The following is an 11,609-nucleotide window of genomic DNA, read 5'->3' as shown; positions in this document are numbered from 1 at the left end:
GCATATTGTTAAAAATATTTTATGCTCACAGCTTGCGTACTGTATTTTAATGACTCAAGAGTCAGTAGGACATTATAGTTATAATCAGTTCAGATTTCTATCACTAGTTCCTATGTTGAAGCAATTAATTACACCTGTTAATGTTTAGTAGGTTGAAGCCATAGTGACATTTAAACATTAAAAGTAAATTGCAGAAAAGAATTTAAGTATAGCTGTGTTTGATATATGATTATACTATAGTCATATTGATATGTGATTATGATGTATTAGTGACGATTTTATTACAAAGCCCTTAGTATATGTTTTTTCTCACCCTACTCAAGATTAATAAATTTCAACTCCAAATAGCATTCTAATTCACAACATAGTTCCATATTTTTATCCTCACTTCAAGGAGCAGGAAGCTGTGACATAAAAATATACATTTAAGACCATTTTTTAAAAAGACTCTTTTTATGTTTGGTATTTTCCATTTTCAAAGCATTTTCATTCAACTCAGCCTTCTCATTATGTTTGGTATGAGTTACCCACATTCTAAAAAACAAGATACAAAAACTTTAATTGGCTTCCTCAAAGGCCACAGAAAATATCAATAACAGACTGTCTACTAGATTTAAATGTTCTTAAGATTGTGGCAAAGCCACAAAACTACTCCACACATAATTCCTTTCATTAACTACTTATATCTGGTATAGAGATAACAGTCACTTAGAGCAACTATCATTTTAATTCCATTTTGAAGATGGATTTTAAGTGTGAAACAACATACATTTAAAACTTAAACACTTAGGGATGAAAAGGCAAAACACAACTGAACAAAACACCCCCAAAGTCTAACAAACCTAATGCTACCATTCAGTCAAAGATCAACATGGAGGAAACAACATTTTTCATTGGTAGAAGGCATTTTTAAACCTCTCATATTTAGGAAGTATGAATGGAACATTCTTTCTTATAGGACAAGCAGATATTCTGGATACAGGACTCTAGATTAAGCAGTGATCAAGCTGTTTGCTGTCAGGGGTTCTATAGTACTGTTCTCAGGTAGATATTTAGATAAATCATCCACCAGACAAATGGATAAAGATAAAATCCATAAATTATGTGATTCACATCTTTTTTTGTAAATGAGCAAGAAAAGAAGTCCATGTATTCAATGGTCAGTAAATAGCAAAAGGAAAGGTTTTATGTTAATACATATTAAATGAAATTGAGTTCAAAGAGTACAGTAGTATAAAACATGGAATCTTAAAAGAAAATCAGGTAGCATTTCCAATAGGCACATTTTATTCAATAGAATCAAATATATTTACTTCCCTTTTTCTTTGCATTGAAAGAGAAGAACTCAATGACTTATTTCTATGGATAGGACGGGGCCTGGAATCAAGCAACTGATTCTAATACTACCCCCGACACTGACCAGGTGAATAACATTTCACTTTGACCTTTCTTCAAAAACATGATGTGCAGATTACCAATTATGTAGCTTTAATCAACGCTACCAACATCACATCAGCATGCTAAGTGGCAAAGATGAACTATTATTTGTGCAGTGAAATAATAACATAAAATATAGCTTTACCCTTTCAAACGGTAATACATCAGATATCACTTCATACACTCAAAAAAAAAAGAATACATTTCAAAACCTTTAGTTTCAATTCAACACATGGCATGCTTAATGGTTTCAGCACTTCTAATTCTTTTTAATAAGTGTTACAAACTGAAAGCAAGACAGGTAGGTATTAAAAATATATTGGAACATCTTAAAATTACCAGCCCTACCAGTGGAAATAAAATGATGGCAATTAAAGGTAATAAAGGTTATTAAAAGTTAGGGCCTTGGAGGCTAAGAAGTCATGTTAGACTGTCAATTGTTTTCCCATGGTGGGAAATCAGTTAGAAATTAAAAAAAAATCTAGTAGTTTAGTGGTGGTCAAAGAAAGAGTCAGTGGGGATGGGTAGGTTTCAGCAACATGCTGGTAGAAAAAGAGAGACTTACATAGTCTGGGAGGGCAGTGAAATGGAAGGCGTGGTAACCTCGCTCACTTAGTTGTCATTTTTGATTTTCAATGACATTTTTTTCATTCTTTCGCCTAGTAAAGATGACAGAAGGTCCTAATTTATTATCTGATGTCTATTCCTGTTCCTAAATTTAAGAGAGTTTAACTGTATACAGTCATATCATCCAAATACAGACACTTTGAAAAAAGCTAGAGCACCGATGTTGCATGCATTCAATTGCACTTGTAACTGCTTCCGCCAGCAAACCAGAGGTAAGAACTCCTGGGGTGGGGGGCAGGGGTTTGGGAGGAGGAGGGTCAGTCTGCAGAGCACAGCCCAGGCCACTGAGGGGATAGGTGTGGTGGATTTGCAGGTTCCACAGATGGAAACAGTAGAATGGAGGGGAATCATCACAAAGAGCTCAGTGCTTCTGGACATGATAAGAGCCATGGAATCTAGAAGAATGCACAATGAAAGTCCTCAGCATGGCTGAGTTGGTTCATGGATCCTCTATGCACAAACAGAACTGGTCAAAATATCTGTGACTCGTCACAATAGATGGTCACTTCCTCAGATGCCTTTTCCTGCTGAGGTTAGGCTGCATTTTAGATGACCAGGGAGGTTTGCATTGACATGTTTTATAAACATGACCTGGCAGATCGTTTGGGCTTGACAGAAGGGAAGAAAAGTGCAGTGTAAAATTCTGTTTCTGTATGTAAATCATACTGTGGCCAGATCAGATTAGGCAATGCCATGCCCCCCCATTTCCTTTTGCTTTCCCTTCTGGGTGCACTTCAACATGCGTTGGGCTGGCATGCTGAAGGTGCTCAGGAAGTGTTTGTAAATAAATAAATGAAGAGACTGCATAAATTAAATTCTGTTGAAGAAAACCACCCAAATGGCAAAAAGCCCTTGCTTCTACAGCTGATTTGTCCATCTTAAGAAGCATGGAGGGGGGGATTAAAAAGCATAGAAAAGAAAAAAAACAGAGAAGACTTTTCATAAGACGGAAGGGAAGGCATCAAAGGAGAAGGAAATAACATTGGAAAACCCACATAAACGATTTAATGCCAAAGTCATCTCCCGGCATTGCAAATGCTGATGGGTAGCAAAATCCGGGAATTCGGATTTCAGTTCTTTAGTGGCAAATATCACATCTGTTCATCTGGCCTCATACACATACTTTCCTACCCTCATGAATAACCTCAAGGAGATTCTTTAATAAGTGCATGGTATTTATTCCATTTATTTTTAAGGCAACTATCTTTGGAGGAAGTTTAAAGTTAAAAGGCTTATGAAATTTTGCCAAAATTATTTACACAATGAACAACAAATAATGTTTACCTTGAAAAATGAATCTTCTGCAAAAGACCTTTCAACTATATTGTTATTTACAAAGTAGCAAGAGAATATCATCTTAGTTCAGTTAAAATTGTTAAAAATTAAGATGCCATTAGCATAAAAATATTGATGAGCAGCTTCCAGTTTGGGGGCTCCCTTCACTGTGAGCTAATTGTACTATCTGATTGTTTATTGCATGTTCCTATAATGAGAACACAGAAAAAGGAGGAGAAAACTCTGTGCACCCAGCTCATCAGTATGCAACTCGAGGGTAATCCTACTCTCAGAAACACACAGATGAGTCAGCAGAGCGCCACATTCTTTGGTTTTCCAAGGCCAACCTCCTTGTCTGAATGAGAGCCTGCCTGTGCCAGTCAATAGGAAGCCAGCAGCTGCTGCTGGAGGGAATCTCTTGCATTTTCCAGGTCCATAACACATGTGGATTAGAATGCATCGAGTCGGCCTCGTGGAGAAGCCCACATCAGTCTAGCTGCTAGATCATCTGGTTCTACTCTCTGCCTGGGAGGTACTGCATATGGGTATGCCTGAAGAAATGCAAGGGCACTGCATGCAGAAATGTAAGGACTTGGCATGGTCTGGTGAGAAATTGTTCTTTAGGGTGTTGGCTTCTGGGACACGATCAGTGATGACTATAAAGTCTCTCGATGACAAGATCCCAATACTGAATTGGTTGCTACCCTTGCTGCTTCTGCTTTACCTCATGAAAAGGAAATTCTTTTGTTGATATTGACATCCCCAATGCGGAAGAGCACCTACCAAGCCATCTGTGAAACTATTCTCAGGTTTTTGGTTTTTTTTCCTAAACACTTTAAACAAGTTAAATTGCTCAACATTAGGGCACAAGAGCAAGCCCAGGGAAGCAGAGATGCTCTCAGATTCATTTCAGGCACACACCTCATGCAGTGTCAGGACTAAGTTGCATAGAAGAGGGAGAGAGGCCATGGCCACATGCTCCTGTTTGCAGGCAACTTCTGTCTTCTCCTGTCTAAGGAAAAATGTTTGGCCATGTGTTCTTGTTAAGGGAGGCCTGCAAAAGCTGGCTGACCTAATTTAAAATATGAGCTCTCGCTGAGCTCTCATTGCACAAAGCCCTTCCAAAAATTAGCTATTTTTTTTGTTTGTTCAGTTCTTATTTCATAAAAAGTCACCCATCTCTGTTCAATCCCAGTGACCTGCATCCTCTCCTTCCCCAAAGCACGTGGCTTCTCCTGCGAGCCTCTGCCTTAATCACTTTTATTTGCAGGACACTAGGGAGGGGATGGTAATGCTTAGGGTAGGGAAGAATATAGGTCTTTAAAAAATTATTCTTATTATGACCATGTTTAGATGAAATATGGGGCTTGCCATCAACAAAATTACAAAACAATTCCACTGGGAGTCCAGACCATTCAGGGTAATTCATCTATGAAAAAGCGAACTTTAATTGTTACTCTTGGCAGCAATCTAAGAGAAGAGTGAAATATTATACTAAATAATGCCACGTGCAATAGTAAAACTCTCTTTCCTCCTTGCCAGAGTGCTGTATAGCCCCCTTCAGACTCAGGGTTGGATCTGGAGAGTTAGTCTAAATCCTCTGTTTCCCCCTCTCCAAAACCAACAGAGGTTTTCAAAAGAGCTACATTTTTTTATTTTTATTTTTATTTTTTTTTATTAGAACCATTTGCTCTTTTTAACTTGCCAAAAAGGAATCAGTAAAACTAAGACTTTTATTTGGGTTAAAGTTGATTCCCCAGCTTCATGGAGGTCAATGTACTTAGTCTGTGAACCTTCTGCTAAAAAGTTCACTGCAGCCCTGAACCAGCCAAGGTTATGTTTTGGTCCCTTCTTCCCCTTCCCCAGATCTACATCCCAGCCTCGTGGATTTAGATCGTAAGAGCTGGGAGGGTGCAGAGGCTAATCAGACTGAAGCACATCTATGGCAAAGTACATCTTGGATTTTTTACAACTGAAATTTCACATATTTTGGATGCTGCGCATAACAATTGCTATTTTGAGGTTGAGTGTCTTGATTTGGGCTTCAGACAATGTGATCTCAACAAGTATTTATGACTCTTTAGATTAAAAGCTCATCGAACACTGCTGTATTACATAATTTACGAATATGGAGAGGTGTCTGATACTACTCAAAAGCAGAGAGAGACTCTTTTTCTAAAAATAGAGTGAAGCCTTCATTGAAGATGCTAACCAAAGAAATATTTTATATGGCACTGGTTATCTGGTATATTTATAGGTTTGGCTAAGCATGAGACTATAATTGCAAATAATTTTTAAATTACATTTTACGTATGGATATTTGCATACATGGGATAATTCACTAAAGACATATTAAAATCATATTTAAGAAATTGCACGTAGATAATATTATTCAGTTTCTAAAATGTTCAAGTTGGAGAAGGTAGGGCCTAGAATAATTAAATGACTTGCCCAGGATTATTCAACATGTTACTAAGGATCTGAGGACCAGTACCTCAATTTTTAAGTAGACATTCCCTATTGCATTACTTTTTTTTACCCATAGGGATATATAATGGTACCAACATTATTTGAGAATAAACTTAAAGTCTGCAGATACGACCGAGAGTAATTTTGGCTATTTAAAGGATTAAAATTTAGGGCATCTGCTTTATAAAATTATTTTTTTATTATACTGTATGTTATGGATGATGACAAACAAAATGGCCACCATTAGTAAGACAGTTTGAGGGAACTATAATCCTCAGCCATGGGAAAAAGAGCACTTAGGATATATTGTGCATAATTGTATACTCTATGTTATAAAGCTTCATAAGAACTTTTAATTTATGTAATGTCTTAGAGTTAGCTGTTTGTGGAAGTTTGAAAAAAAAACAAAATGTAGAGAAAGCATGGCCTAGAAACTGACAGTGAACAAAATATACGAGTTATTATTGAAATGGATGTCATCACTATAGAAGATGAGAAAGTTTTACATACATTGTTACAAACACCACTCAGATAACCAATGACAGCAATAACACACTAATTAGAAGCCCCATAGGTCGACTATACTTGGAAGTTGGTTGTCTTTTAAGAAATTGACCTATGATGTGGGAAGCCAAGGAAATCTGCCTTTTATGTGTTGCTTGAATTTAAAAAAAATCAGTCTGCCTTTTATTTACTAAAAGAGCAAGCTCTTTGTGTGTCAGCACACGACTTTAGGTTTCTTTTGAGGGGTTCTACTTCCTGCTCTCCATTTAAAATGGGGGAAAAATAAAAATATTTTGCCTGTGACAGAATATGAAAGAAGTTCTCACCCTTAAAACCAGCAGCATTGGTTTTCCAGTCATTAGCGTTCAAATGTCCTGCACGGGAAGTCCTGACAATAACATGCTGCACGTCTCTCCAGGTCAGAAACGGACTGGGGAAAGACAAGGTAAGAATCATTGTACCAAAAAAAAAAAAAAGATGGGGGAAGCAGAGAGTCACAAGCAAATTAAAAAAGCAAAAGCAAAATGGCAAAGTACTAAAAACAAAGGGTCAGTGATTTGGGTTTGGGGTGAACAAATGCCAAATGCCGCTCTGGTTCTTTCTCAACGTGGAGAAGTGACGTCAATCTGAGGGAGGCAGAAAATGTAACCTTAAATTTAGGAAATAATGTGGCATTAGTTAGCTGTTTTTACAAGGGTGAGGATTTCCAGTTTCCTCAACAAAATGGCTCCCAAATCTGGCCTGGTCATCCTTTGTGTAAAAGCAGGCATCAGCATCTGAAAATTACGATAAGCTCAAGTCACAACTGAAGTCTTCTGGAACTTTCTTGTCCAGCTGTATAGCAGCCAACTGATTTTCATTTAACAGAGAACTCAGCATTCTGCGTATATGTATGGGATATGGAAAAAGCCTCAGCTGAACTGAGTCCCCAGTGTCAGTGTTCTCACAGAAAGAGAATTCGGGACAGGGCCCAAAGCTGGGCTCCAAGACACGGCCAGGGGAGTACCCTTAGTCTGCAATAAGTAGTTACTATATTAAATTACTGGATACCTATGTCTTATGACTGTTAGCACTGAAGAGCACAAAGATATTGAGTAGAAGTTCCTTTCTTTGGAGAACTGCAATACGATTCATAAACATACAGAAAACAAATCCATGTGCACGGACTTTTGTTCTCTTTCAAAGAGTATGTATATACCGGAAGGCATTTGACTCAAAGCACGCACAGAATTCTAATAGAAACCTCTTCATTTCAGTCTTGAATGTCAGGTGTGACAACCTTTTACTTAATTAGGAAATATGGCAGTTATCATGCAGCTTGGATAGTTACTCTGTTTCTTGTCTTTCACCTTCCTTTTAGAAGGATATTTGCCAAGGCTGGTTCAGAACATCGAGGGGAGGGGAACGATGATTTGCTACCTTCCTTGAGCTGTGACAAGAGCATGTGGTAGCTCCTGTGGCCCCTCATACGCACATATATGGAGGTTGGCATCTCCCAGGCAGAGGGAAAACTTGGTATCTTAATCATAGCTAATTTTCAATAATGGAGCTGCATATTTATACTATGTTTTCCCATTACACTCGCCTCATACATGTTTTTGAGAGTAGCCTCCCTGACAGAGAGGGCCCAGTGAGCAGATTCTGGCCTTTTCATTTCCTACTTTTGTGAAATTGGCTTCTCAGGGTTTCAGGTTCCCCATTTAGCATGTGGATGCTAACATCTACTTTACTCCATTGTACTGATTGAATCAAAGTGATGTCAAGTCCTTAACCCAGCTCCTGGTGCAAAATAAGCTATCAAGAAGTGGTAGAGAGTACAATAGTCTGCTAGGTTTTGAGCCACAGCTCCCATTTGGTGGCTTGAATATGAAGGAGACAGGGAGAGAAACGTACTATAGAGTTTTGACACCTTTTTGCTAAGCCCTCAGATTAAAAATAAAAGAGACAGTACTGCCATTTCCAAAGTTTTCAGGGGGGACAAGATTGGATGTAGACTATTTTGTAAGGTTGCATTCACACAATAACTTATACTAAGGAAATTAAAACCCAACTTCATGCATTTTAAAAATATAAGAAGAAGGAAAACAGTTATTTCTGTTTTGTTTTTCACAACACTTTGTTAGGAACCTGATAACGCATGAAACTCTGGAGATAGAGAAGGAGATTGCGTGATGGGGCCCAGGAGGTAGGTAAGTTTTATTTCTAAAACAAATAGCATGATTTGGCCCTTTGTTGGTGGATATTGAATCCACACAATAATTCAGTAGACTTGTCACACCATGGTCAGAAAAATTAGGAAAAGCGTCAAAGGATAATTCTGAACGCTAGGGTGACCATAAGATGCTTTTCCTGATCTGCCTGAGGTGTAACGAACGCTAATTTCCTTTCTCTTTCTCCATGCAGTTATTTGGGTGAGAGGCAAAAGCAACAACAAAAAAGCTCAGCCTGGCAAGATTTTCCAGCCTCTTGACATATGGTACAGCAGGATCCTCTCAAATGGACATGCATGTAATTTTTTTTTTTCACAAGCAAACAGCAAGACACCTGAAAGTATACTTGGATTTGATACATATGTCTAAGTTAACCTAGTGAGTTTAAAATAACATTTAACACACAGCTAGAACATTCACATTTTAAATATTACTCTTCATGGAAAAAAAAAAAAAACAAAGAAATGAAGCAAGTTTCCTATGGTACCTATCACCAGGGCAAGATTCTTTCAGAAACATCAAGTTCTGACCATTGAGAGACCATTTCCCTACTGACCCTTAGCACTAAAAATATAATAGTGGTGGTGGTGGTGATGATGATGATGATGACGACGATGACAACAGAACAGGGAACATTTATATCATGCCTTAAGCAGCTGTATTCAGGCAGATTCAGGAAGCCTCCTGCATGCAAGTCAGCCTGAAGAACAGGAGTTACTTGCTCTCATGCCGGGTTGTAAAAACTAGTTCTTCTTGGAGTACTTGTAATTAGAAGGATGAAATTAGCTTCAGGAAATTGAAACTATGCATGGAAAGGAGGAGGTGTTCAGGTAATTTTCCTCTGACATTTGATAATGCACAATTTCAGAAATCATTTAATTTCAAAATTTCCTGAATTTCACCAAAACAAAGTGAGGAAGTTAACATGGGAAACCAAGGGATTTTGCAATCAGTGGTGTTTCTACCTGTGGGAGGGTAACTAATGATTAGCTCAGGAAATAGCCATAGGTTAATCTGCTAGTATTCTGAGAGGGCTTGTATTGCTGGGGGAGTCTGATTCACATTGTATGACCTATTTGTATTTATGCTGTCAGGGATGCTGCAAAAGTTAAGAAGTCAGACTATGAAACTTCTAGTATGTCATATACAGAGTGAAAGCAAAGAGAAGACTATATGATCCCTGTGCTGGGAACTTTGCAGGCCACAGTGGTGAAGTAGGAACCCCTACAGCCTACCTACCCCCTTCTGCCGATTACCCTGGAGCCACATTCCACTGGCTTCTGAATATCAAGACCCCTCTCACCTCCAAGAACAGAAGACAGCGCAGAGATCTTTGGGGGCAAACAACAATCAAGAGGCCACAAGCATAACTGACCTTTGGGAAAAGAGTAATTTCTCTCAATTCTGAGCCTGGAGACCACTGAGCCCATGAAAAGCCACAAGGATTTAGGCCACATACCCCTTAGGTTTCTGCCTGGAATTATTGACAATTATCTTTATTTTTTTTTTTAAGATTTTATTTATTTATTCATGAGAGACACACAGAAAGAGAGAGGCAGAGACACAGGCAGAGGGAGAAGCAGGCTCCATGCAGGGAGCCTGATGTGGGACTTGATCCTGGGACTCCAGGATCACGTCCCAGGCCAAAGGCAGGCGCTAAACTGCTGAGCCACCCAGCCACCCCAACAGTTACCTTTAAACAACAATGTATACTAAAAGGGTAACATTTATAAATCCCTGCTAAATGTGGCTAGCTAGCTATGAGCTTTCAAGGCAATAAAACATACATGATTTTCTGAGGAGTTCTATATGTGTCATCTTTTCCTGTTAGGAAGTTTTGCATCCTTTAGGGACTTCAAATTAATAACCAACATTAAATGAGCACTTGGTCAGGGCCAGATATTGCATGTTGTACATGCATTATATATACTGTGCAATCTTAAACATCACAGGAGGGGCACCTGGGTGGCTCAGTTGGTTAAATGTCTGCCGTCAGCTCGGGTCATGATCCCAGGGTCCTGGGATGGAGCCCTGCATCCAGCTGCCTGCTTGGTAGAGAGCCTGCTTCTCCCTCTGCCCACCCCCGCGACCCCCGCCCTGGCTCATGCTCATTCTCTCTCTCTCTCAAGAATAAATAAAATAAAATAAAATAAAATAAAATAAAATAAAATAAAATAAAATAAAATAAAATAAAATAAATCCTTAAAAAAACAAAAACAAATCCATTATATGAACACAGGTAATATTTTTATTCCCATTCCACAGAGGATAAGCAGATTGAGTTACACACGGTAACTCGAGTACACAGGTAGTTAGTGGTAGAGTTATAATTCAAACCAGCAACACCTGGCTGACTGAAGATCCTATGCTATCACTCACTATTTAACACCATTTCCAGATGGACCCACAAAAGTGGAATGAACACATATATAGTGGTTTACCAGGTAGTTCTTTGACAACTGGATCAGGAAGCCAAGTGTGGCATGTCATGTCCTCATAGTCACACCATTTTTGTACCTGTACTGTGTCTTTTAACTCAGTTGGCTGAGTTTTGTTTGCCACAGAATTCAGACGATTCTCAAGTCTTAATTTGGGGTTTAGGTTCTGAAAGCTTAACTTTGGCACACTCTATCAAAGATAAATGGAAAGCTATTGAACTAGGAAATATCATCTTATTTTTATAAGAGAGTATCATATGCTTATACTGTAGATCATAACATTAGATTATTTAGCATTATGGTTATGAACTTGCCACCTTGCTTGACATGTTCATGCTCTGATGTTGTTTGTAGTCTGGTTGGGTTAACACTTCTCCAATGAGGGGAGCTCATCTGAACCCCATCTCAAACACGTCTCATTTCCAGCAGCAAAAAACCAGGATAATTAATGACACAATCACTACCTGGTGTTCGTATTCCATTTTTGTTCTGAGCAGTTCAAAGTATTTCATGGCCCCAACAATAGGTTTAGAAATAGGACGTATCCCAAGAAAGACATTTTGTGTAGTGCTTCCTGTTGAGCTTCTAAGCTCAACTGCTAGCATTTAAATTCAAAAGCAAAACAACAAACTCTCTCCCCGAGAGAGAT

General features: G+C 38.5%; 1 protein-coding gene and 1 long non-coding RNA gene across 4 annotated transcripts in view; one reads left to right on the top strand and one right to left on the bottom strand.

Moving 5' to 3' along the window:
• Positions 1-11,609, bottom strand: part of PCSK5 (proprotein convertase subtilisin/kexin type 5) — a 449,210-nt gene that overhangs the window by 205,857 nt on the left and 231,744 nt on the right. For all 3 annotated transcript variants that reach the window (XM_026001533.2, XM_072762655.1, XM_026001535.2), the window contains exon 10: positions 6,639-6,742. In XM_026001533.2, coding sequence (XP_025857318.2) covers positions 6,639-6,742 — 104 coding nt within the window. The remainder of the gene's footprint in view (positions 1-6,638; positions 6,743-11,609) is intronic.
• On the top strand, positions 6,625-9,750 carry LOC140599515 (uncharacterized). Its single transcript, XR_012002386.1, has 4 exons — positions 6,625-6,757; positions 8,436-8,501; positions 8,716-8,820; positions 9,617-9,750. It is a non-coding gene; the product is annotated as an uncharacterized lncRNA (long non-coding RNA).

Source organism: Vulpes vulpes, chromosome 1 (assembly GCF_048418805.1).
Source record: "Vulpes vulpes isolate BD-2025 chromosome 1, VulVul3, whole genome shotgun sequence".
NCBI classification, from domain to species: domain Eukaryota; kingdom Metazoa; phylum Chordata; class Mammalia; order Carnivora; family Canidae; genus Vulpes; species Vulpes vulpes.
Note: the sequence above shows the minus strand (reverse complement) of the source record. Positions and strands in the feature narration are given on the sequence as shown.